At 38.6% G+C, this 24,833-nt stretch overlaps 1 protein-coding gene across 9 annotated transcripts in view; it reads right to left on the bottom strand.

The window, feature by feature from the left end:
* The window catches only part of MYBPC1 (myosin binding protein C1), a 108,680-nt gene that overhangs the window by 28,897 nt on the left and 54,950 nt on the right, over positions 1-24,833 (bottom strand). For all 9 annotated transcript variants that reach the window (XM_074226692.1, XM_074226695.1, XM_074226693.1 and 6 more), the window contains 12 exons: positions 21,792-21,958; positions 20,539-20,671; positions 18,934-19,058; positions 16,878-16,983; positions 15,030-15,196; positions 13,232-13,394; positions 11,824-11,930; positions 8,848-8,981; positions 7,655-7,814; positions 5,284-5,388; positions 4,462-4,650; positions 77-211 (listed from right to left, as the gene is read on the bottom strand). In XM_074226692.1, the coding sequence (XP_074082793.1) occupies positions 77-211; positions 4,462-4,650; positions 5,284-5,388; positions 7,655-7,814; positions 8,848-8,981; positions 11,824-11,930; positions 13,232-13,394; positions 15,030-15,196; positions 16,878-16,983; positions 18,934-19,058; positions 20,539-20,671; positions 21,792-21,958 (1,691 nt within the window). The remainder of the gene's footprint in view (positions 1-76; positions 212-4,461; positions 4,651-5,283; positions 5,389-7,654; positions 7,815-8,847; positions 8,982-11,823; positions 11,931-13,231; positions 13,395-15,029; positions 15,197-16,877; positions 16,984-18,933; positions 19,059-20,538; positions 20,672-21,791; positions 21,959-24,833) is intronic.

The following is a 24,833-nucleotide window of genomic DNA, read 5'->3' as shown; positions in this document are numbered from 1 at the left end:
TATGGTCAGATGTTTCCCCTAATGATTGCTGTAATTATTGTAAGCCCTAGGAAGATACCTAATAGTTATTACTTACTTCCTTCAAAGCAATACTCTAACACATAGCCATCTAAACCTGCTGCACCAATCTGGTCGGGGGGCCTCCATTTCATCGTTACTGTGCTGTCAGTCACGGAGTCAACAGCCAGAAGAGTAGGTGGGCTGGTAACAGCTTTAAAAAAGAAAAGAAATGGAAAAAACCATCACACAGGGATCACAGAATCACAGACTTTTTGAATTAGAAGGGACTTTAGCCACCATTTAGTCATTTCTCCCTTACCTGCAAGAATCCCCAGGAAGTTATGCCTGACAAGTAGTCACCCAGCTTCTGCTCTGAGAGCTACATTTTTTGTGTGTTTAAGTGGTGTTAAGTGACTTGCCCAAGGTCACACAGCTAGCTAATTGTTAAGTATCTGAGACCAGATTTGAACTCAGGTCCTCCTGACTCCAGGGCTGATGCTCTATGCGCTGTGCCACCTAGCTGCCCAGAGACCTACTTTTAAAAAACATTTTGCACAAGACTTGTTATCCCCTCTGAGGTGGACTATTCCATTTGTGAGCAGCTGTGATTTTTGGCCAAATTTTCCCAACACACCACCCAAACTTACCTCTTGGTAACTCTCCCCAGTACTCCTGGCCCTGGGGTCAAACAGAACAAGCCAGATCCCCCTTCCACATTCTAAGTCTTCAAATATTTGTAGACCATTGTAGACAGCTCAAATGTTTCCTCTCACCCCTTCTATCACATCATAACATACTCAGTTACTTCAACCAGTCCTCAAAAGTATGGAGTCATGGTTTTTCCCATTCTGGTCACCATTGTGAATTTTTGTCCCCAAGTTCATGAATGTCTTTCCTAAACTGTAATGCTCAGGTTTGAACCTAATCCTCTAGAAATGGTTTGACCAAGATATAAATGACAGGGGACTATCATTTCCTGATTCATGAAAATAATGTTTCCTTTGAAATACAAGTCTTTATTTTTATTCATTCATTCATTCATTCATTCATCATTCATTCATTAATTTATTTATTTATTAGTCTTTACAAGGAATTGGCAAGAGTACAGAGGGAGTGAAGACAGGGAAGTCGAGTCCAGCTTATTTTAAGGGAGTCCGTTGAAGGGACTGTATTGGGAGGTGTTAAGTGAAGCCAGATCATCCTTGTCACTGCTATGTTTCAGGTATGGTTCGAACTAGATCACTTATCAGGTCCTTCAGGTAACTCAAGCTAGATCACTTATCAAGTCCTTTCCCATTTCTGAGTATGGATAGCTTTATCTGCTGAGGGGTTTCTTGTCTCTCTTCCTCTCTCCCATCTCTTTCATTAACAAGGGAAGCTAGATTTTAGAAGTTAAGAAATTTAGGGATAGAAGGAAGTTTAGTAGAAGACTTCACTAAGAGATCCATGTGTTGACATTTTCCTTATCAAAAAACCCCAAGCCCCTCAAGAGGAGAAAACCGGTCATCTTTCACATTTTATACACTTTGAGGACAGTGCCAAAATCCCTACACATTAAGAAAGATTAGTAATTTTGTTATTGTAGGAATTCTTTCCACCAAAGCAGATAATAATCACAATCATTTATAGTCATCTAGAATTTCCTTAGCCAGAAAAAAGAGTAAATTACTTGCCCAAGATCATGAGTTAAAAAATGTGAGGGGGTCTTAAGAAACTTCAAGTCTAGTCCTATAAATAAATAAATAAACACACACACACATGTGTATGTAAATTTGAATCTCACAACAACACTATAAAGTAGGAAGAGAACATTTTACAGATACAGGAAATTTTATAATTTAAAAATTTTACACCTAAGGAAATTGGCTCAGAGGGATTATTATGATGACATGGGAAGTATCAAAGGCGGGTTTGAATTCTAGTATCCCTAACTCCAAGTTCAGCCTTCTATCACTATATAATACTACTATTTTTCACAATGCAAAGTATAGAGTGGTGTTAAATAAAAGTTGGAAGTGAGTTAAATTGTCCACCATGTTTGCCTCATTTTGCTTAGTATGATTATTGCCTTTTTGGTTGAGATATATGGAGTCCAACTGTGGTGCTTTCACTGACATTGATAAAAAAAAATGATTTATTATAAAAAAATCTTGGTAGTTTTTTCCTATTTTTCAACCATTTGATGTCCTTCCCATTTTACTCTTAAATGCTTCTGGAATTATTTGACTTAATTATAATTATATCTCTCACCAAACTTAATTGATCTTTCCCTCTACTGATTTACTTGTCATTTACCTCAACAAGATTTTCAAAATGAGATAAAAAACTAAAGTGTGCTGCCACTTCTATCTCTCTTTGGCAAAAAGACCAATCATTTTCTGGACTAAGACAGTTTCTGGGCTCTTTTAAGCCTCCTTATGGTGACAGATTTACATCAGTTCAGTTTCCTTAGGAAATGATGACAGTCAAAAAAATCCTATTTTTCGTTGTCAATAGAAGATTTAAATTGGTTGAGTTGGAGCTTTTAAAACTGTGCATGAAATCATCTCATTTTTATTCTTCTAATTTGGTATCAGTTTTGATTCTTGTTCTAACAGGTCAGGAAGATTCATCTTCCTGAGTTCAAATCTGGCCTCATACACATCCTAGCTTTGTGACCCTGGGAAAGTCCCTTAACCCTGTTTATCTCAGTTTCCTCATGTAAAATGACCTGGAAAAGGAAATGTCAAACTACTCCATTATCTCTGCCAAGGTCACAAAGAGTCAGACACAACTGAAAAATAACTAAAAACCAACAACTAACTAGTCAATGGTTTATCTGTGTTTTTACATTTAATTGATTGGTTTAAGAATTATAGGTATCTTACGTCTATATTTTTTATGTTTAATTAATTGCAATTAATTTAATTTATATTTAATTTTCTATTGTTATATTTAATGGAGAGGTTTGATAATGATGTATTTCTGAAGCCTCAGGATAGTTGCATGATTTTTTATAATTAATTGATCACAAGCAATTACATTAATATTTAATTTTTAATTTTGACATTTTAGTTTTTGCAAGGCAAATGGAGTTAAGTAGCTTGCCCAAGGCCACACAGCTAGGTCATGATTAAGTGTCTGAGGCTGGATTTGAACTCAGGTACTCCTGACTCCAGGGCTGGTGCTCTATCCACTGTGCCACCTAGCTGCCCCTATTTTGACATTTTACTGAAAGCTTCAATACCTTCAATTCAATACTTCCAAAAAGCTTCAATTCCTTAAGGGAATTTCTCAGAATCCTCTAAATTCAAAGTGAAAACACTTTCACTGAATGACTTCCAAATCAGAGCATTAATTGGTAGTATGTATCAATGGAAAGATTTTTAGCTTTTATTTCCTTATCCACAGTTGTTTTTTTTTTGTCTGACATGTACTATATATTATATCATCCAAAAAGTAGTGGAGTTGACTTTTCAAGACATTTTACTCTCTCAATTAAATAAAAAAGTGTTACCATATCATTGAATTAAAGAATCAAAACTGATTTCAAATAAGGAGAGAATAAAAATGAGATTGCAACTTCAACCTGACCTTTGGATTCCAAGGAAGGATTGGAGATCTATATGACATAATGTAGAGAAAAATATTAAATTAAGAAGAACTTTTTCTATGGAATTCATAGTAATAAATAAAATGTACTTCCTTAAAGCACCTTTATCATGTGAATATTATGATGTCCATAAACTAACTTTAGTGGGAATAAAAACCATAGTGACAGGAAAAGTGAGTAATGCAATTTTATGGGAAAAGGAGACAGATGAAATTAAAGGAAAGCTAGAGGTCTTTCCCTTTTCCCTTTCACATTTCAGTAACTGGAGAAAATAAAATCTTCACCAAGAGATTGGAGGTCTCAGTGTCATTCCTTCCTGGTCATGTCTTGTCACTCAGTCATAGCGTTGGACTATTGCAAAGGACAATTGGATGATGGTCTGGTGACTCGTGGGGCACCTGTGCTTTTTAGTGGTGATATGGAAGATTATTAGGTCTGCTTTGTGGAGGCCACATGACACAATGAAAAGAATGTTGGCCTTCAGGTCAGGAGAGATCTGGATTTGAATCCTGTTATATGTGAAATCAGTTGCATGACCATAAGTAAGGGAGTAAACCTTCTTAAACCTCAGCTTTTTCATTTGTAAATGGGGATAATAATGGTAGCTGGCAGGGCTGTAAAATGGACTAAAGAAGACAGTTTCTGTGAAATCCTTTGTAAGCCTGAAAGTCCTAGGTAAATGTAAGCTTTTTTTAAATTATCCAACTCTATCTAGGCACCCTTGATCACTTCAGTGATCTGAAAATATTCTACTAGACTTTCATTCCTCAGCTTTCCTACTCCTTTTTTAATGAAGTCAGAACTTCCATAGGCGTATTTTCCCACCAGGAGGCAATTATTTCCACAAAGAAACACCCCTCTTTACTCACCCAAGGGAACAAAAGGCTTGGAGGGCATGCTGGGCTTGGAGGTGCCAATGGCATTAACAGCAAATATCCGGACCTCATAGGCAACACCTTCAATCATTTTCTTGGGCTCAAATGTTGTTTCTTTGATGAGATCAAAATTCAGCCTCATCCACCTAGAGCTCTGTTTTTTCTTCCTTTCAATAAAGTATCCTGGGGAAGAACAATATTCTAGTTAATGAGTCTCTCTCTCCAGGCTGCAATGCAGGGAACAAAGACAGCTTCCTGGAAGGTAGCTCTTTCTCTACAAATGAACCATGGCACCATGGGCCTTGTACTTTCAAACTCGATGCATTGGAAACCAAGTGAGTGCCCATTTATTGGGAAGGGGATAAGGGAATTGGGGTATGCAAATGCAAAGAATATGATTGTGCCATGAGAAATTCAGAGAAGCATGCAAAGATTTCTATGAATTGATGCAGAGCAAAATGAGAACCAAGGCAATATACACAATGACTAAAGTAATTCAAATGGAAACAACACTAAACATTAATTACAATCTTGGTTCCAGTTCATCCAGTTCAAATAATGGATATTCAGCAAGTATTGGGTCCATACTTGAAATCTTTCCAGTTTGTGGGATTTCATGCTCTACCAGCAAAACCTTCAAGAACCCAGCATCACTTTTGTTCTATAGGGAGGTACCAGAGTAAGACTTATGATAGACAATAATGTTATCTTAAGTTATATAACATCTCATCTTATATGTGATGATTTTTAAATGCCATCTCTGATGTGATAACCAGAAAGAATACCCATTCTATCCATTTCCCACAAGGTATTTACCCAGAATAGGGGACCCGCCATCATTGGCTGGGGGCTCCCAATTCATTATGCACCAGTCGTCTCCCACATCTGATACATTGGGTGCCAGTGGAGGATCTGGGATATCTATGGCAGACAAAACAGAGAAAAACAGTAAATGGAAAAGGACTTTTTCTATGAAAATTATACTAAGAAGAAATTTTTTAAAAAATATATTTGTCATAAGGACATTAAATATAGTCAATAAGCTTACTTCAGGAAAAATAAAAGCTATAGTAAACAGGAAGCGAGGGGAAGAGAAAGAAACAAAACTGGGGGAGGGGAAGGAGAGAGATAAAATGAAAGACAAATTGGAGTACCTTACTTCCTCTCTCTTTCCCTTTTGAGTTATTGGGAAAAATAAAATACAAACATATGAATGAGGAAAACTACTAATAATGAGAAAGGGGGAGAGGAGAAGCAATGAGAAGAACAAGATTGAGGAGGAATTTGGTTCTGGTTTTGTCTTCATCCTACATTGGAGAAATGGCACCTATGGCTTGGAGGACTCGGTAGAAACTTGGTAGAGCCTCACATGGGAAACTGGTAGACTAGGTGCTCTAGAGTCTTGAGAAGAGAAAGGGATAGGGAAGGGAAAAGGAGAGAGGGAGACAGAGGGAGACAATAAGAAAGGGGGGGAGAGAGAGAGAGAGAGAGAGAGAGAGAGAGAGAGAGAGAGAGAGAGAGGAGAGAGAGAAAGGGGAAAAGGGAGAGAGGGAGAGGAGAGAGAGAGGGGAAGGGGAAGAGGGAGAGAGAGAGAGAAAGAAGGGAAGAGGGAGAGCAGAAGAAAGGGGGAGGGAGGGAGGGAGGGAGGGAGAGAGAGAGGGAGAGAGAGAGAGAGAGAGAGAAAGAGAGAGAGAGAGAGAGAGAGAGAGAGAGAGAGAGAGAGAGAGAGAGAGGAAGAAAGGGGCATGCAAAGATGAATAAGGTGGAGGAGCTACTTTCAAGAAGTTTTTAATCTAAGGACAGAAATAAGAAAATAAAGAATCAATAAATCCTAGACCATTTTCTATTGTTTCTAGGCTCAGAGATAGAATGAGAAGATACATTAATATTCTGAGCAGATAAATGAGAGTCAACCAAGGGCCATCATAAATACTACTCTACAGTTATTTGGGATGGAAAATCTGTTCTGTAATTTGATTTTAATGAAGTTATAAGGGCAAAGAAAAGGAGTATAGAGGCATTTTGGGTGATTGCCAGCTTTATTCCCTGAAGTAATAGGATCAGTGATACAGAGCTAAGAGGGGAACCCTAGGAATGACTTAGTACAACCCCTCTACTTTGTTCTTTTTGTGACAGATGAGGAGAATAAGATCCAGACACATTGAGTGCTTTGATCATTGTCATTGCCAGTAACAAGTGGAGGTGGCATTCAGCCTCAAGTTCTTAGACCCCCTCCTTCTGGAGTCATTCAGCTGCACTCATTTATACTCAGTGTCTGGAGACCCTGGGGCTCTGACTCCAAATCTAAGTGCCTCTACCCCCTTGCCACCAGAGTTTCTCAAAATGAAGGTCACAGATGTCAAGGAGAATGGCAGCTTAAGGCCACTGTACTGGGGGGGGGTCAGTGAAATGAGATGCTTTCATATACTCCTTCCAAGCCCACCCCTCCCCAATAACCCTTCCTTCTCTGGACTTTACCTTGGCCCCAAATGGACTCAAGCTAGCTGCCCTAAGGGGCCCAAGGTGGTCACCAGGACAAAACAGCTTGAAGTAAAGATGAGAGGTTTAACTAATTCTGTGGAACCCTTGGCATTTGTATGAGTTATTATTATTATTATTACTGTCATTATTATTATACAGACATATGAGCTCTCTGGTGTAGAAATTCCCTCCATTGCTATACGTGGACAAGTCACTTGTACCTTTGTTTTAGAGAGATGCCTGGAATACTGAGAGGCTTTATGACTTTCCCAGAGTTGCAGGGTCAGTCTTTGTCAGAGGGGTCAGTTAGGTGGCCCAGTGGAGAGACCACCCAGTCTGGAGTTAGATACTTATATTCCTGAGCTTAAATAAATAGTACTGACCGTGGGCAAAGTCACTTAATCCTATTTAATTCAGTTTTTTCTTCTGGAAATGGCAACCTAGTCCAATATCTTTGCCAGGAAAACCCCAATGGGATCACAAAGAGTCAGACTTGACTGAAAAAGGATGGAACAATTTGTCAGACAGGACTTGATCTGAAGTCTGGCTCTCTGTTCCATTATTGCCATGAGATTACATTTCTTAAAAAGATGTGTGACCAACAATCCCAATCTAGTTGCCTAGCACCCATTTGATACTCTCAGAGAGCAGCGCCCACTTTGGCTCTGTTGGGTCCTGGATCTTCTCATTCTGTAGGAAAACTTACCAACCACCTTGATTTTGATGCTTGCATGTGCTTCTCCTGCTTCATTCTTGAGATTGATGTTGTAGACGCCCGAGTCTTCCCTTTCAGCTACATCAATGACCAAAGTGCTACTATCGGGATAGGATTCTGATCGTATCCGACCCCCTCCCTCTGCAATAGCCTAGGAAGAAAATGCAGAAACAAAATGGCATCTCCACTGAAGAGACGGAGGGATCCTAGGGGCTTTCTATTTATGTCCAGGTTCTTCACTGAGGAGTCTGTCTTTTAGATGGGAAAAATATTTCTCTAGTTTCATTGACCTCTAACTGAAATTTCACATTTTCTTCAATTACTTAAAAACATAATTCTAAGGAGTAAAGCTTTGCCAGACTGACTGTTAGAGAGACCCCAACACAAACAAGTCAAGGTCCTTGCTATTAATAGAGAGTAGGAGTTCAAGGATTGTCAGTTGGGGGTGTGGCCATGTTTTGAAAGGAAAGTTCAGAAATCCCATCCAAATGTTAAATTAAATAAAATCTGTTTTCTGTGACATCTAGGGCTGTAAGGGTTAATAGATCTTTGGAATTATACAGTTTGAAAATCTCCTCAATAGAAGGGTCCTCAGAGGCATCCAGTCCATCCATAAGGGTGGTTTGTTTGTCTCTAATAGGTCTGTTCCCAATAAGTCTTTCTTCTGTGGATTTAAATGAGGAATTCATCCTGGTTGTAATGCCTTTAGTTTGACAGGATGAATTTTTCTCCAAAAGGCAAATCTTTACAATGACCTAAGGAGTGAGAAAGCAGGGGCAAAGAAAATCCACAAGAAAGTCACAGATAATTCAAGTTACAGGAACTAAGTGGGCCCTTGATAAATACTTGTTCACTGATTAGATTATAATGAAACCACCCTATTTTTAACTTACAATAGAAATTTTCTTCAGCTATTTTTCAGACCAGAATTACTAAAATAAAAAAGTATGTCACTGAGTATAATCAGATCATTTTTCTCTTCCTTAGGCTACCTTACTTTCCTAGAAGGAATTCATCTAACATATGTTGATTGTACAAATTTGAGGATACAGAAGTTTCATCATGATTAGTTATGCATAAAAATTAATTTAAATGTAGCTAGCTGTCAGGGAAATTTCATTGGTTCCCATTCTCAATGGGAAGCTCGTAATAAAAAGTTTAGCTTGTAAGAAATTAGGGTATACCTTGTCTGCCCTGCTCCACAAAACCTTGGGGGCTGGCTCTCCACTGACTGGGATCTCAAGACGAAGTTTGCTTCCAGCAATGACAGTGACAGTGTTGTCAGCATCCAGACCATCCAGGTAGATCTTAGGAGGATCTGAATATAAGATGTGGTTATTAAAATTAATTTTTTGGACTGAACACTGTTCCAGAATCAGGGGACCTGGCTTCAAATCCTATCTCTGATACTTGTGATTTAAGTGACCTTCACTTCACTTCCCCCTGGACCTTAGTGACATGAGAAGACTGGAGTGGATGATCCCTAGTTCCCTCCAGTTCTAGGTCTTGGATCCTGTGATGGGTGAACCAGGAGGTACCCTGCAGTAGGGATCATTTGAGATACAAAGATGAATAAGACATGGTTCTTGTGGAAATAAGACATTATTTAATGAAAGACATGGTCCTTGAAAGAATTCTAGATGAGAACTTAAAGAGTATTTGATCTGGGCCTAACACCCAGGTCTCCCCCTCCTAATTATTCAACCTGGGGCAAACTTCTTTAATTTTTCTCTAAACCTCAGTTTCCTTATCTGTAAAATGATGACATTAAAAGATATCTTTGATTCCCTGTGAGAATCAAAAGAGGCAATGGATAATGATGGAGAGCAGATTGATAAATGCCAGTGGAGGGAGAAACAGAAGCTATATTGTCATGAGAATAGAATCATAACCACTTTGGATGGGAGGGTTTAGGAAAGAGATCATGAGCAGGATTTGAAGGAATGATATTGTTGTGAGGGAGATTTCAACCGTCCCATCTTTTCGCTGGTGTGCTCTCTTTGCTAAACAAACAAAAATAGCTGATAAATCATTAGTTTGCTTTCAAGATACTGTTATTCTTCTTATGTTAGAGGAAGTGAAGAGGGGAATGGGTGCTCTGTAACCACTTCTGACCAACAAGATTACTGAAGAAGACATTTGGAAGGAAACTGGGCACAGTTTAATCAATATCCAAGTTTTAGGAGAGCAGAATTCAAAGCACCCAGTTAAAGGGTCAGTAGGATTGAATGGATTAAAAGTCAGGGGACTGGGACAGCTAGGTGGCACAGTGGATAGAGCACCGGCCCTGGAGTCAGGAGTATCTGAGTTCAAATGTGACCTCAGACACTTAATGATGGCCTAGCTGTGTGGCCTTGGGTGAGCCACTTAACCCCATTGCCTTGCAAAAACTACTAAAAAAAAAAAAAAAAATTCAGAGGACATCAGTCCAGACTGGATGTGAAGTTATCAAGAATAAAATTCTGAAAATACAAACAGAATTCCTAATGAGGAAGAAAAGGGAAAACTGTCTTAAGAGACTGAGGTGCATCTACAATGAGCTCTTTGACAATTAAGTATAAAAAAGGTAAGTTTAAAAAAAGAAAGAACAGGTAATAAAGTATGAATGAATACCTAAGAATTTTAATTAGAACACTAGACTTCAGAGTTGCCTGAGGATAATGATGATGAATGCTAAAGAGAGAGGCATTTTGAAAGAAACTTGGTTGAGGAAGACAATTAAAGTGGGGTTCATCCTATTGCTCATCTCAATCTGCCAGGGATCTCAGAGGTCATCCTCCTTTGACAAGTCCTAAGCACCAGAAGTGGGCTTCCAGGTAGAGGCCTCTGACTCCAGGGTTGGTGTTCTTTTTACTGAGCTACAAGGAGAAAGGACAACTTCAAGAAGACAGAATTCCCAACTCTGATTTTGCTGCTGATTTCTCTGCCAAGGAAGATGATGCTTGAACAGAAACAAGAAAGCAACCTCCTATGAATCTGGATTTCTTTCTTCATACTGCCAGCCTGGGAGATGGCACTGCTGGGCAGCAGGGAGCGGAGATGATGCCAATTTTTCTTGCTAAACCTGTGTGTGATATGGCATGGAAAAAGTAGCAGAGAGCCTTGGAAAGGGTGCCAAGGGATGTGTTGTCTTCATGGGGCACCAGAAGTTAGAAGGAATGTGAGAGGAAGAGTTCAAGGATCACAGGACCCTGGATTGAGATCTTGGAGGTCACCAAATCCCTCATTTTATAGATGAGTAAAGTGACTTGTCCAAGGTCACACAGACAATAAATTATAAAACCAGGATTAGAATGTAGGTTTCTCTAACTCAAAATTAAACCACGTCAAAGAAAGATTCCAAAGAGCAGAGTAGAAAGGGAAGACAGAGAATGGTAACTGCAGGAGGATTGAGGGTGAATTTATTATGGAAATTGTTGGTGGCTCAGGGATGGAAGCAGCAGATTCCCTCACCTCCCCCCATGATCCCACATGAAAGAATCCCATATGAAAACATGGAGATGGCATTCAGGTAATGGCAAATAGTCTAATTAAGAAATGTGAAGGGGGTGTTAAGAAATGAGGCTAAAATGGAGGAATGGGACAAAATACAGAGCACCTGACTGACAGGCTAAAAAATTTGCACTTAATTTGGTAAGCAGTGGGGAGTCACTGAAGGTTTATGAGATGGAGAGCTATGTACTTATTCCTTCTGCTGTGATGTTTAAGCTAGTTTGGAGGGAGGAAAAGACCATTAGTTGTCTATTATAAGAGCAAAGGCAAGAGATAGTGAGAAACTGAATTATAGTGGTGGCATGAAGAATGGAAGGGAAAGAATGTATACGACAGACCTAGAGGAGCTTGGATGGATGAACTCAGTGACAGAATGAGGAGATTGAGGAAGAATGAATGAACAGAGCATTATTAAGTGCTTATTATGGGTAAAGCACAGGGGAAACATTGAAAAATAAATGAATTCCCATTCTCAAGGAGCTCCCAGTCTAATGAAAGAGGGAAGAATCAATGCTTGAGGTTCATCATTGTCGGTTTCTTTGGGCCTGACTAGGTTTATCTAATTTTTTTTTGTCTCTAAACTTCACACAATACAAAATACTTTTAAACTCTAAAATAGGAACAAAAATCACCTCTGGAGACAACAATGGCATACTTTATGTACTTACCTATAACGTGAACTTTGGCAGGCAAGGTAACAGAGTAGGCATCAGGTGTAAATACATATTCACCTTCATCCTCAATGAGAGCATTAGCTATCACTAATTTGTGGATTCTATGAAAAGAAAAACATTCCTTCATTTAACAACTATTTATCTGTATCCTGGATGAATTGGAGGAGTTCATAGTCATTTCTATTTGGTTTTCTTTGTCCCTGTTCTTTCTGGTACATTTTTTTGAGCTTTACTTGGGTGTTAGTGGGTGATCTGGGCTCTTTTAGGTCCTAACAAACCACGATCTTTATTGTAGGTTTCCTATTTAGATATCTTCTTTGGACAAAACCCTGAGCTAGGTGTTGGGTTGTATGTTTATCAAAAGGCAGATATAAAGATAAAAGTCTTTGTTCCTTCGGGGTTTCTAAGCTAGCATACACGACTAACTATAGCATCAAGTAAGAAGTAACAAGAATGTAACAGAAGCACAAGGTGCTCCATGAAGGAGTTTTGACAGTGGTTTCTATGAAGGCTTCTTGGAGGAGGTATCATCTAGGCTAGGCCTTGAAGGACAGACAGCCAATATGCAAGAATTAGACTCTCCTCCTAGAGCTAAGCATCATAGAAAGTTGGCCATGATCTGATTGACTGGGTCAGTTCAGAGAGGCAACAGAATTTTGAACTTTGATCATTCTCTATTGACTGCCCATTCTCAGCAATAATTATAAATTATGTACAAATCATGACTTCAGTGCCTTTAGCCAGACTGTTATGTAGGCCTGAGTTTGTTATTTGATTATTTCATATTTGAACATTGTGGCTATGGATTTGTGATGCCATTGATACTATGGATACCTTCTACTAGTGCATATATCACAGCCTACACATTCTTCCTACTCCTGTCCAAGTCCTTCCAAGGTTCTCCCAACTATTTTCAATCTATCTAATTCCCTGTTCATCTATTATCCTTCACTAAGATTTTATTTGTATGGAAAATTTAGTAAGAAATGGTCATTTTTATAACTAATAAACATGAAACTAGAGAATATAGCTTGATAATAAATCTTCCAAACTTCATGGATTCATGACTTCATTGATGACTCCACCAATATAGATTATAGCCCTTCAACAACTCATTAGATAATCTCCATCAGTTGGTATGGCTAAAAAAATCAGTCTCTCAGCCAGTCAAGGGATAAATCTCTTTGGTCACTCTGGCCAGGTCCTTGGAAAAGAAATACATATTTCAAAGAAAACCTTTTTGACTTGGTAGGATCTCAGAACTTGAACCTCATTGGTATAACTTCTAAGAGCCCAGTCATGGTTCATTGGACAATACACCATTTTTGGAGTCAAATCCCACATTCCTTTCTGTGAGGCCTAGGAGGAGGGTATCAATGAAAGCTTTCCTTGGATTACTTACTTTCCTTTGTGGACAACCTTTAAGCGTTCACCTTCCTGAACAGGCAGACCATTCTTAGTCCATTTCCCTGTTATGTTTTCAGAGATTTCACACTTCAAGCAGATTTCCTTTCCAAGTTTCACAGTTAAATCTGTTAAAGGTTGCAATATCCTCAGGGGTCTCACTAAGGAAAGAGATAAAATGGAGAAATGCATGACTCAAGCTGTGGCCTGGTCTTGATAGAATCTCACAACGCCTACTGTTTTGTGTGGAAAACAACAGATATGGCTGAAACAACTATTATAAAATCATGATGGCTGCATTGCATGTACCTTTTCAGTGTTTAAAATAATATACATAAAATGATGTAAACTAAGAGAGGTGGGAAGAAATCAAGGGATTTTTCCTGATGATATTCTTTGCTGTGTAATAGAAAAATGACCACGATGTTGCCTGTCTTCCCCTGTACAATTTTTCATATTCATCATAATCATAATTAGTTATCATCATGTCAACTCGTAACCATTAATGTTCAACTGAACCTGATCTTGATGCAATAGCAGCTCACAGAGTCTTCTCAGGCTAGAATGGGCCAGGGCTCTCCCCCCAAAAGTCCATTTTTTTCCATTTTGCATTTGGGCCCCTCTCTGTGCTCACAAAATACTGCATTTTGTCATGTTTGGGTAATTTTGTAATTGGTGGATGGAAACTCTGGGATCTGGTTGCTGAGGTGTGGTTCCTAATACAGCTTAGTCAGTTTCTTTGAACAAACACCTCCAATTTGCCAGACATAGAACTAGGGACTCAGAAGACAAATGTTAAAAAATGAAACAGTTCTTATCCTCAGGAAAACTGTAGTCTTCAGTGGGGGAAATGGAAAATGGAAAGCAGCATGGCTTCAGGAAGACTGGAGCAAATCCCTTAATTTCTTAGTCCTCTAAGACTATACATCATATGATTAGTAGAAGAAACTCTAATAATTTCCATTTTTTAAGAGCCTACTCTATAACAGGGAGTATGCTAAGTACTTTACAATTGTCTTATTTGCTCCTTACAATAACACTGAGAGGTAAGTGTCATTTTTATTCCCACTTTGCAGTTGAGGACACTGAGGAAAGCAAAGGCTGATAGGGGTATGAGTCTAGATTTGAACTGGGGTCTCCCAGACTCCAGGGGCTGGTGCTGTACCTTGTGGCACCTAACCGAGGTTCTGATAGAGAAAATGCAGGTTGGTATTGGTAAAGGGCATTTCCCCAGGGTAGGAGGGGCAGAAGTGATGGGCCTTGAAGATAATTGTGTCTAAGTGCCCACCTCTCTCTCTGCAAGCTAGGAAATACCATATGCAAAATTTGAAAAAACCTCATAATGTGACATACAGATTTTAAAGCCTTTCTTGGCTACTGGTTATTGTTAGTTTGGTCTTTGCCCCCTAACTTACTGTTTTAAGTCAGGTCTAATGTGAAATAAAGATTTGGCAAGAACCTCATCTAGTTTGACCTCTCTCAATATGAGCAGAAAATGAACAGCTAAAAAAATTTTCTAAGATCCCAGCTTCCCAGATGAAGGCCACTTGGAGGCCATCTGATTTAACCCCTTCCTTTATTAGATGCGGAGACTAAACTCCAGGAACTGAACAATGTGCCCAACTTCACCCAGATAATGAGTGGGCAAGTTGGAATTTGAACTCAGGTCTTTTGGATTCCAAGTCCAATATACTTTCCATTTGTACAACTTTGCCTTAACGTCCTATAATCAATAATGGCAAAAGTGAGAAATGATCTTGTCACCAATATTTGAAATATAGGTCGGGAAGACTTACGGTCTACACTCAGCTTGGCAGAAGACTGTCCCCCTGTGGTCATGACAGAATACTCCGCACTGTCGGCCTTGGTGGCTCCCTCAATGATCAAGATGTGCTTCTTCCCCTCCACCTTGACCCGGTATCTAGACTTTGGACCAATGACAATTTCCTCACCATTCTTAAACCTTGGAAAAAATGAGAGAAAGTTATATCTTGTGATTAACAACTAGAGATATTCTGGTGTCTTCAACCATTCCTTCTGCACCTAAGATAAAACCAGAATAAGGTCCCAAAGAAGAGGGGCCATGGGACAGGAGAACTAGTGCTTGACTTCAAGTCAGGAGAAACTTGGTTTCCAATCTGATGCTGGGAAATTGGGAGCTTTCTGAGTTTCAGTTTCCTCATCTGCACAATGAAGATAATATATGTATTATGATATAAATGTATTAAATAAGAGTTGGGACTCTATTTCTCTTTGTATTTTTGTTTAGGTTCTGTGATTTCATTAATATTCTGATTAGGAAATCCTTCTCCTAAGGCAAATTTGTAATCATTATATACCTCAAAGACCTCAACCATTATTTGGGGTCCCAAAATATTAACTGTCTTTCACAGGGTACAGCAGTAAGGATGTGCCAGAGATAGATCTTGAACTCAGGTCTCCTTGGCTTGGAGTGTATTGCCTCTTTTACTGAGGAAAAACATTGGCACATGACCCTTCCTGGTACGAGTATTTAGATTTGACATCAGGAAAATCTTGTGTCAGTATGGCCGTCCCAAAGAAGAAGCTGCCCAGAAAGGGAGGTAGTCTAAGTCATTTGTTGGGTAGGTTACCATGGGAATTCTTTTGGTGTCTGACTTGGACTAAATGGCCACCAAGGTCCCTTCCTATTCTCCAATTCTGTAATTTTTCAAATTAAACTCCCTCAATTCCATCAATAAGTGTATAAATGGCAAGATTTTGCCTTCCTCTTGATGCTCCCCAGCTTATCAGGGTCCTTTCTTAAACTATGGTGGCTGGAGCTAAGCACAATGCTCCAGAGGTTGACTGCCTAGGGTAGAGGATATCAGAAAGATCATCTCCTTATTCTCCAAATTTGGGCCTTTCAAAAGTGAAGGGGTGGGGCAGCTAGGTGGCAGTGGATAGAGCACCCGCCCTGAAGTCAGGAGGAACTGAGTTCAAATCTGGCCTCCGACACTTAATATAATTACCTAGCTGTGTGGCCTTGGGCAAACCACTTAACCCCATTTGCCTTGCAAAAAAAAAAAAAACAACCTAAAAAAAAGTGAAGGGGCCATTTTTTTCATATATGGTGCTTGAAAAATGTTGTTAAAAATTATATTCACCTCATTTTTTAAAAAGACAGTAATGGGAAACCTTAAATAAAGCTCTGGCTCTAGTCTAATGCATCTACTCCAGTGGATTCCTATTATACCATTTGTATTACTTAGGAAAAAACATCTTAGTTTCAGGATTCAATTATGCAAATGTCAACATAAATATGGAAGAAACTATTTCTATCTCTATCAAGAGCAATGATAAGTCCATTTACAAAAGTGTTTCTGGCAACTTTTGATTGCCAATCTACAAAGACCTGCCACGCTCAGATTGAGATTAGTCCTGGGAGTTAAATTTCCTGTAACATTCATCACCATTTTAATGAGTAATCCATTTCAACATTTTAGCAAATAAAACCCAGAAGGTCTTAAGGTATCAAGAAATCCTACTTTGGGCCAAGTCTGGAGAGCTTTTTATAAAGTAGAATAATTTCCAAGAGGTCAGGTAGGCCATGCGCTATGTTTGCCTTTCCATTTTTGTCCATTTGAAAATGGACAGACCCCTTGGGTGGGAGAAAGGCTGCTTACCATTTCACGTTGGCATCATCCTCAGACACCTCACACTCCAGCTCTACTCTTTCCCCGCAGTAGGCAGTGGTGTCTTCCAGTTGTTTGGTCACCATTATGGGGGGCTCTAGTGTGAGAGACAAATGAACTAAAGTCAGCAGAGGCCCTAGTCACATGGACTTTAGTCCTCAGATTCCCAACCAACCAACCATACAGTTGGAAGATGCCACCTCTCTCGGAAAGCACTGAAGAACATGGCACCCCCTCCCCCCAGGTCCCAGTCTCTTTTATGCAGCAATGGTTTCTCCTTTAAGCTGGTGCAGACAATGTAAGGATAAGGAGAATACTAGAAAATGATTTAATATAACTATGATTTAATTGATGGAAGGAGCTTGAAGTGGACTTTCCTGTAACTTAGCTTTAGAGAATTGCCTGGAACTCTGAGTAATTAAGTTACTTGTTCAGGGTCCCACAGCCTGCAAATATCAAAGGCAGAACTTGAACACAGGCTTTCTTGACTGTAATAGATAAAGAGAAGAGTTTCCTAGCATTCCCTAAGTGACTTCTATAATCAATATTTCTAATGAAAGAAAGAATCTATAAAATTCAAACCACTAGTCTAGATCAGGAGTCTGCATGCTTTTTTGTGACTTGGATCCTTCAGATGATCTGGTGAAGCCTAGGGACTCTTCTCAAAATCACCTTTTTTTAAAATGTATAAAAGAAAATATAAAGGATTATGAAGGAAACCAAATGTTAGTGAAAATATAAATGTGATTTTCCTCTCTACCAAAGTTCAGTCACTTTGAAATCTATCCATGAACCCTAGGGTTAAGAACCCCTGTTCTAGACAAGGGTCTTAAGTTTTTCATTCTGAATGTATTGTGCAGTAAAAATAATAGAGAGTGGATCACTGGTCTCTCAGCAAATAACAGCCAAACAACTTCCATGTTGTACTAGGGCTGATCCATTATCTCTCCATTAACAAAGCTGGTTGTAAGATGGGCATGTAAGATAGTAGATAGATATGCAACCAGATTTTCTGCTATGAATATATAAGTATCTATAGGATTATGCATGTATGAGAGTTGGAATGAATGTCAGAGACCCTTTTACAGAAGAGGAAACTGAGAGCCAGTGTGGTGATAATGTCAAGTGACAATGTCCCACAGATAGCAAGCGGTACAACCAGGACTTGAACTCAGGTCCTTTGACTTCAAATTGAGTTATCAACCCAGAGTAACATGCTGCCTCAGGGGGATTCCTTATATGATTCATATCCTTAAGTCACAACAGAAAATTCATGGGTTTTTTTTTAAACCTAATTTCAATGAGTTTGAGAACCAAAGGCAGTTGACAATTTGATCTCTAGTGATTATTAATCTTTTTCAGACTTCACACACCTACAGATCCACAAAACCCAGTTTGGGCAGATGAGGGTATATCTTCTCTGGTAATTCAAGGGTTTATATTATCAAGCAGAAATACAATCCCCTCTCTAGAGAGCTGAACTTCCACACTTTTGCTATAGAGATCAAATAGCTTGTTTTCAAACTCTGGGCTCCTCATTGAACTAACATTTTACTTGCCAAATGTGTGACTGAGGTACATTTTAAGTTTTAGAATTTTCTGTTGGAATGTGAAGGGGTTGGAGTCCTCCTCTCTATATACCCCTTCTCCAGAGGCATCCCCCATTCTTGGCTTTGGGCTTTGGATGGGGAGCAGGGAATAAGTGAGAAGCAGAGAGGATGGCAAAAGGCAGCTGCTGAAAGTGAAGAAATGCAGGAAGGACATCAGCAGACAGCTGTTCAAATAGGCCAGAGGGTCACCAAACACTTTTTAGGAAGCAAGAACCTAGAGAACATCTGAGTCAATCCCTCTGACAGGCACCGGCGGTCTTTCTTCTAGCCTATGGATACTTGAAGGTCCTGACTTCTAAAGCTAGTCCCAGTCCTTCCAGGATATAAGAGACAAAATAGTCATTTGAAAGAGGAATTCTCTGGTCATTAACCCAAGCAAAGACAGAAGCAGCTGTTTTAAAACAGAAAGAAATAATGCATGATTTAAGTAATTTTACCTCTTACAAAGAGTTCTGTGGAACATTTATCATCCCCAGCTGTCACATAATACTCAGAATCATCTGTCATCTGGCAATTATTGATAAACATGATTCTCTGGTTTCCTTTGTGCTCAAAGATGTATCTATTTTAAACAGGGACAGGGGAAAAGGTATGTTAGAAAATTGACTTTTTTTTTGTTCTGACTACAAATGACCACTTTAAAAAAAATCACTCGGTGAGTGTGAGCTTCTTAAATTTGACACCTTTGAACACTGATATTTGGCCTATTATTTTGCCTTTTCATTTAGGACAGGATTCTGCATAATGTTCAAGAGTAATGGATGTTTTTGCCTGGGAACTGCCTTCATGGATAGGAAACTCTTTATCCTGCAAGACCACTTCAGCTCTGAAACTCCTACCTCCCTGGTTTGCAGCTGCTGCCCCTGGGCCTCTCCCCAGGATTGCGGGGGAGAGCTCCTTCCAGAACCTCCATTTAAGGAAGCATCCAAGCCAGCCATCTCTTTGTTTCCCCTCTGATATCTCCATCATGCCCTCATGCCAAGAATCTTCCCTCTCCCCTACCCACCTTTCAGACATTTGCACATTCCCCTGCCCCAAAAGGACTCTTGTAACAAAATAATTAGGCAAAACAATATAGTGACCTCATCTGAAAGTACAGCTACAACAGCCACATCCATAGTACCCCGTGTCTCAATTTAATTTTTTTTTAATTTACAGAAATCTAGTCTCTCTCTTTTACCTTTTCCTCCATTCTATTAAAAAAGAGAAAAAGAAAAACAAATTCCTTGGAGTAATAAATAAAATCAAGGAAAACAAATTCCCTCAATGTCTGTGTTTTATTCTCTCATTAGATTGTCAGCTTCTTCAGGGCTTTCTTTTTGTATTTGCAATTCCAGCTCTTAGGACAATACCTGAACCCTATGTTTCTTGACTGACTAGCAAGTTTTGGGGGTTGCCTGAGACTCAATTGAGGTAAAAAGACATGTCCACCCACGCCCAGCCATGACACTTCAGAGTCTAGGTCTTTTGGACTCTAAGTCCAGAACTCATTCTACCTTGAGACACGGTCTCATGAATTTCTCTGCCTTTTTGTGAAACATCTCACTTTTTCCCCTTACTATATATTTCATAAATTCTTTGTTTTGTTCCTTATTTTGGGGGTAGGGTCCACATATGAAATTGTACTGGCCTAGGGTCCACTTGTCATGGAAACTCTGCCTCCTCTGTCACTGAAAGAGAAGTCCCTGGGCACTGGGAGGTTGAGGGATTTGTTGGGAGCCACACAGTCCTCACCAGAGGCAGGGCTGGAAACCAGGCTTGTCCATCAAAACATGAAGTAGTAGAAGGTTAAATCATGATTTTATTTATTTAGTTATAATGAAATTATGATTTTATTTATTTGTATTTTATTTATAGGTATCATACAGTGACCAGGGTTCAGATCATAGCTCTGTCACTTATTACTTGGATGATCTTAGGTTTCAAACTTCTTCACCTTGGTTTCCTTTTCTGCAAAATAGCCTCACAGATTCCCCCCACCCCTTCTCCATTCCCAGATCTAAATCTAGGACCCCATCAACATTCATTAATTCAACACTTACTTGGTACTTGGTCGTATTTCTTGTCCATTTTTATACCATTTCACTTCTAACTTTGGGTCTGCCAATTCCACCATAAATCTGACTTTACCACCTTTGTCTACCTGGTAGGCAGGATCAAGAATTTTTGAAAAAGCTGGAAGGGAAAGGAAGGTTATTAGAAAGAGAAAAAAAGTGTAAGGACCAAGAATTTAAATAGGAAAAATAAAAAGATTAGCTAACAATGTAATGAGAGCCTGCAAATAGAGTCACAAGAGGACAATTCATTTTTTGTATCCTTTATATTCAATTGTCAAGCCTCCAAAGGTTCCATGTATGGAATGGAATTTTCACCTGGGAACTGCCTTCATGGACAGGAAACTCTTTATCCCTTAGACACATTTAAAAAAAACCTAAAACTTGAAAATAATATCCTTTTTAAAAAGGTAAAATAAGGAGAGAAACTATTTTCTCAATCTCTTTGAGATGCTGCTTTGAAAATTTATGGGTATCTCCCAGAGTGAGAGTAGTAGAAATGTAAACATGCAAAATGGACAAAAATGACTGGAAACATTTACTCTTTCAGCATAATCCCTACTAAAATGATTACTATGATTTTGCACTTTCTACATAACAAGTCTCACATGGACATGAATTCTAACAGCATGCCATATAGAAGACTGGTTTTGGAGTCAGAAAAACCTGACACTTATGAGTGCTGTAATCCTGGGCAAATTAGTCTCTGAACTTCATTTGTCTTCATAGGTCTCGGGTTGGAAAGGAGCTCAGCAATCATCTAATCCAAGGAACCCTAAGAGGTTGAATGATTTACCCAAAGTCACCCAGGTAGTAGGCAACGAAGGTGATTTTAGAACCTGATGCCTCTGACTCCAAAGCCATTGAAAATGCTGGTATAACATATATAAATGCTACTAAAAATTACATTAAATGTAATTTAATACATTAAAAATGTATGACCTTCCTCTTAAAGCCTAATTGGAATGGGATTTATGGCTGTGACTTTAAATTTCCAAAATAAACTCTACATCCACCAGGTAAGAATGGTTCTTATGTAACCCTGGAAAAATCATACAAAAACACAGCTATGGCATCTTCAGGAGTTAATGGTCCTTTTCTGGTTAACTTCTTCTTCCCTTCCCCTCTATCAGCTCCACATCTCATTTGCATCTGGCTATGGGGCTTAATCTTTTAATTTTAGCAAAAAAAAATACAAACATTGTGGGTTTTGAAAAAAAAAGTTTCCCCTTTCTACATACCTGCGCTTTTCTTCTCAACCCTCCTCATGCGCTTCAGTCGCTTGAGCATGCCTCTCAGATCAGTGATGCCATACTGAAAGGCGATCTTTTCGTATTCATTGGGATTGGCATTCTTCAGAAGCTCCCACACATCTATTTCTGGCTCTTCTTCCTGTTGCTTGATTTCCCTACCAAAGGCAAAAGGCATTAGCCATCCAGGCTACAGCGGCTACATTGTCCTTTCAAGAAGAGACAGATGGAGATGAATATTGACAAATAAAGATACCACAATTCCAACTGAAGGTCTGAGGAACCAAAGCAGAATGTTGTTTCATTGTCTTCAAATTAAATTTTAGAGGAGCTTCTAGGTCCATAGAAACACAGTCACTTATTGAAAATAGTGTTTTCGTTTTTCTGGTCATAAAGTTTCCTTTTTGAAATAGCAATAAATTGTTTTTATTTTTACAATACTCTACTCCTTTTTCCCCCATCCTTCTAACTTTTGAAAACTATTTTGATGATATCTCATTAGAAACCGAGTTTGATTACACTCCAGAAGAGTTTAAATGTTCATGTTTGGATAAGGAATTAAATAAAATGGTCTTAACATGAGAAGATTTTGATGTTAAAAAAAATAAAGGGAAATAACTACTATGCATGAGAGACAGTGTGGTTTAATAAAAACATGTTATATGTATGTGTACATGTATCATACTTACAAATATTAATTTATAAAACTATAAAAGTAGTTTTAAAACTACTTAATTGATAAAAACTAGTTTAAAAAAATTTTAAGTGATTATTCTGAGACATTATGGACAATCCGTCTTCTCTTCTGTTCTCCATACAATGTTAAGAGAACTAGAAGATCATCCCCAAAACATTAGGTAGGCCTCTGTGAACTAATGGAAGTGCATTGAAAAGAACAGCACTGAATGGGCAGACCTGGAGAGAATACCCACTTGTTGAAGAGTCACTAAAATATTAAAGCATCAGAACAAGTTTATCCTAGCCAAGGTGGGTTTCTACACAGCAAACATTTCCTCTAATGGCTACACTAACATTTTGGACTATTTTTTGATTATTTTTTGATTATTATTATTAGATACAAATTATAGATACAGATTTTATTTTTATAATAGATACAAATGTGCTTTGGAAAATGTATGTGCATAAAAGGGATGAGAATTTAGGCAAGGAACATTGGAAAAGATAAAGTTTAAAGTTTCTATCATAATTTCTGTCACAGATGGCATTCTCTTGGAATTCCATGGTCAACTATGATAGTGACTTTTTGATGTAGACACATAGTGATGAAAGACCAGAAGGTTCCAATGAATTTTGGTCATTGATTAAAGAAGCCCATAAATCTATGGGATGGACACATCTACAACCTACCCAGTTATAGAGACCAACAACATTGAATCTTGGTTCAAGATGAACACATCTTTGAGCAAACAGTTGAATATTTTTTGTTACTTTGTATGCAACCTAGTCTTCAGTTAGTTTTACTTTAAGATTTTTACAACTACTTACTGTGAATCAGGTTGGTTTGGATGAGTCTCTTCCTACGTGAATCAGAGCAGCGTGAAAACCAATGTAAAAACTGAGAGATACTCTTACATGAATAGTGATTTCTCATAGACATATACCCTGATTCTTGCATTGGGGCTACTAGAATATAGCAGAGGTTGGATTGGGGGGACTTCTATTTACATGGGGGCTGGTTAATTCTAGAAGCCTTGAGCATCCACTTAGAGCTTAGCCCACTCACTAAGTATATCAGGAGGAGAATATTATAAATCTCTGGCAAAACAGAATGTAGCAGATATAAATTACAAATAAAATTAGCTAATTTTCCAATAGGGCAGCTCTGTCCCTGGAAGTCTGAAAATGATTTGGGTAGGATGATGTGAGAATGGGTCTCTGAAAATTCTAAGGCCAGAGCCCTTATATTCAGCTTTTTGAGGTAATGATTATAAACCCCACTTCTGACTGAGGGAAACTAGAAAACTTTATGAGAAAATTGTCCTGAGGTTGGGACATTGGTAATCATCTAAAAGATTCCCCAGATTTTTAACTTGTAAGCAGTCATTGGCACAAATACATCCTCTGAATTTTTCAGCAGGAAGATTTGGAGAACTGCAACCAAAAATGTACATGCAGAGATATATAGATAGATGTTATTTTTCCCCTACAGCGAGTCAAAAAGCAAAAGACCTCTGGAAACTGCGGCAATTGGTTCCACTAAAAGATTACTTCATTATGAGGATTTGCCTATTGTCATGCTAAATCATGCTAAGGGGTCCACACATAGTTACAGGCCAGCCATAAAATCAGCCTGCCATCAATGTCACATGAAGCCTCTGTGGACTTTTATTTTAAAATGTATAGACATTTTAAAATATATACATACATTTAAGGAGTCATTCCGTTATGTGTAAAAAGAATTTAGGGTGTTGATATCAAATTCAATAATGTTGAACTTAATGGGGTGCTCTGGAGAGATCACTTGCCCTTTAGGGGCCTCATCTGTAAAGTAGGGAATTTGACCTAGATCAGAAGTTCATAGGGTGGGGGGATTTTTAAAAAAAATTTTTCTAAGAACACTTTTAAAATAATTAGTTTTATGCTTTCAAAAAACATTATTTTGAGGAGGGGTCTATTGGTTTCCCTAGACTGTGCAATGGGTTCATGACATGCAAAAAAAAAGTTAAGAATCCCTGGATTAGATGATCTCTGAGAGCTCTTACAGTTTTATATTCTATCATTCACCACAACCTGATGAAGAAAGGACTGGCATCTTTGGTGTGGTTTCTTTAGCCAACTTGACCAGTTTTTCCACTCACTCCCAGACTTTGTTGACAAATGCCACTCTCTTTTTCCTTTCTTTTCCTAACATTCTAATGAAGGATTATAAGGAGCCAGGAACAGGAGTTAACCATGAAGTTATGGTTGAACTGAACATGAATATAACAGCAATGCTTCTCCCTACTGCATTCAGACTTCTCAAAATAGGTAGAGGAGGTTCAGACTGGGGGTCACTCAGCTGGACTGTGACCC

This window comes from Macrotis lagotis, chromosome 2, assembly GCF_037893015.1.
Source record: "Macrotis lagotis isolate mMagLag1 chromosome 2, bilby.v1.9.chrom.fasta, whole genome shotgun sequence".
Lineage (NCBI taxonomy): Eukaryota > Metazoa > Chordata > Mammalia > Peramelemorphia > Peramelidae > Macrotis > Macrotis lagotis.
The sequence above is the reverse complement of the archived record's forward strand: the minus strand, read 5'-3'. Positions and strand labels throughout refer to the sequence as shown.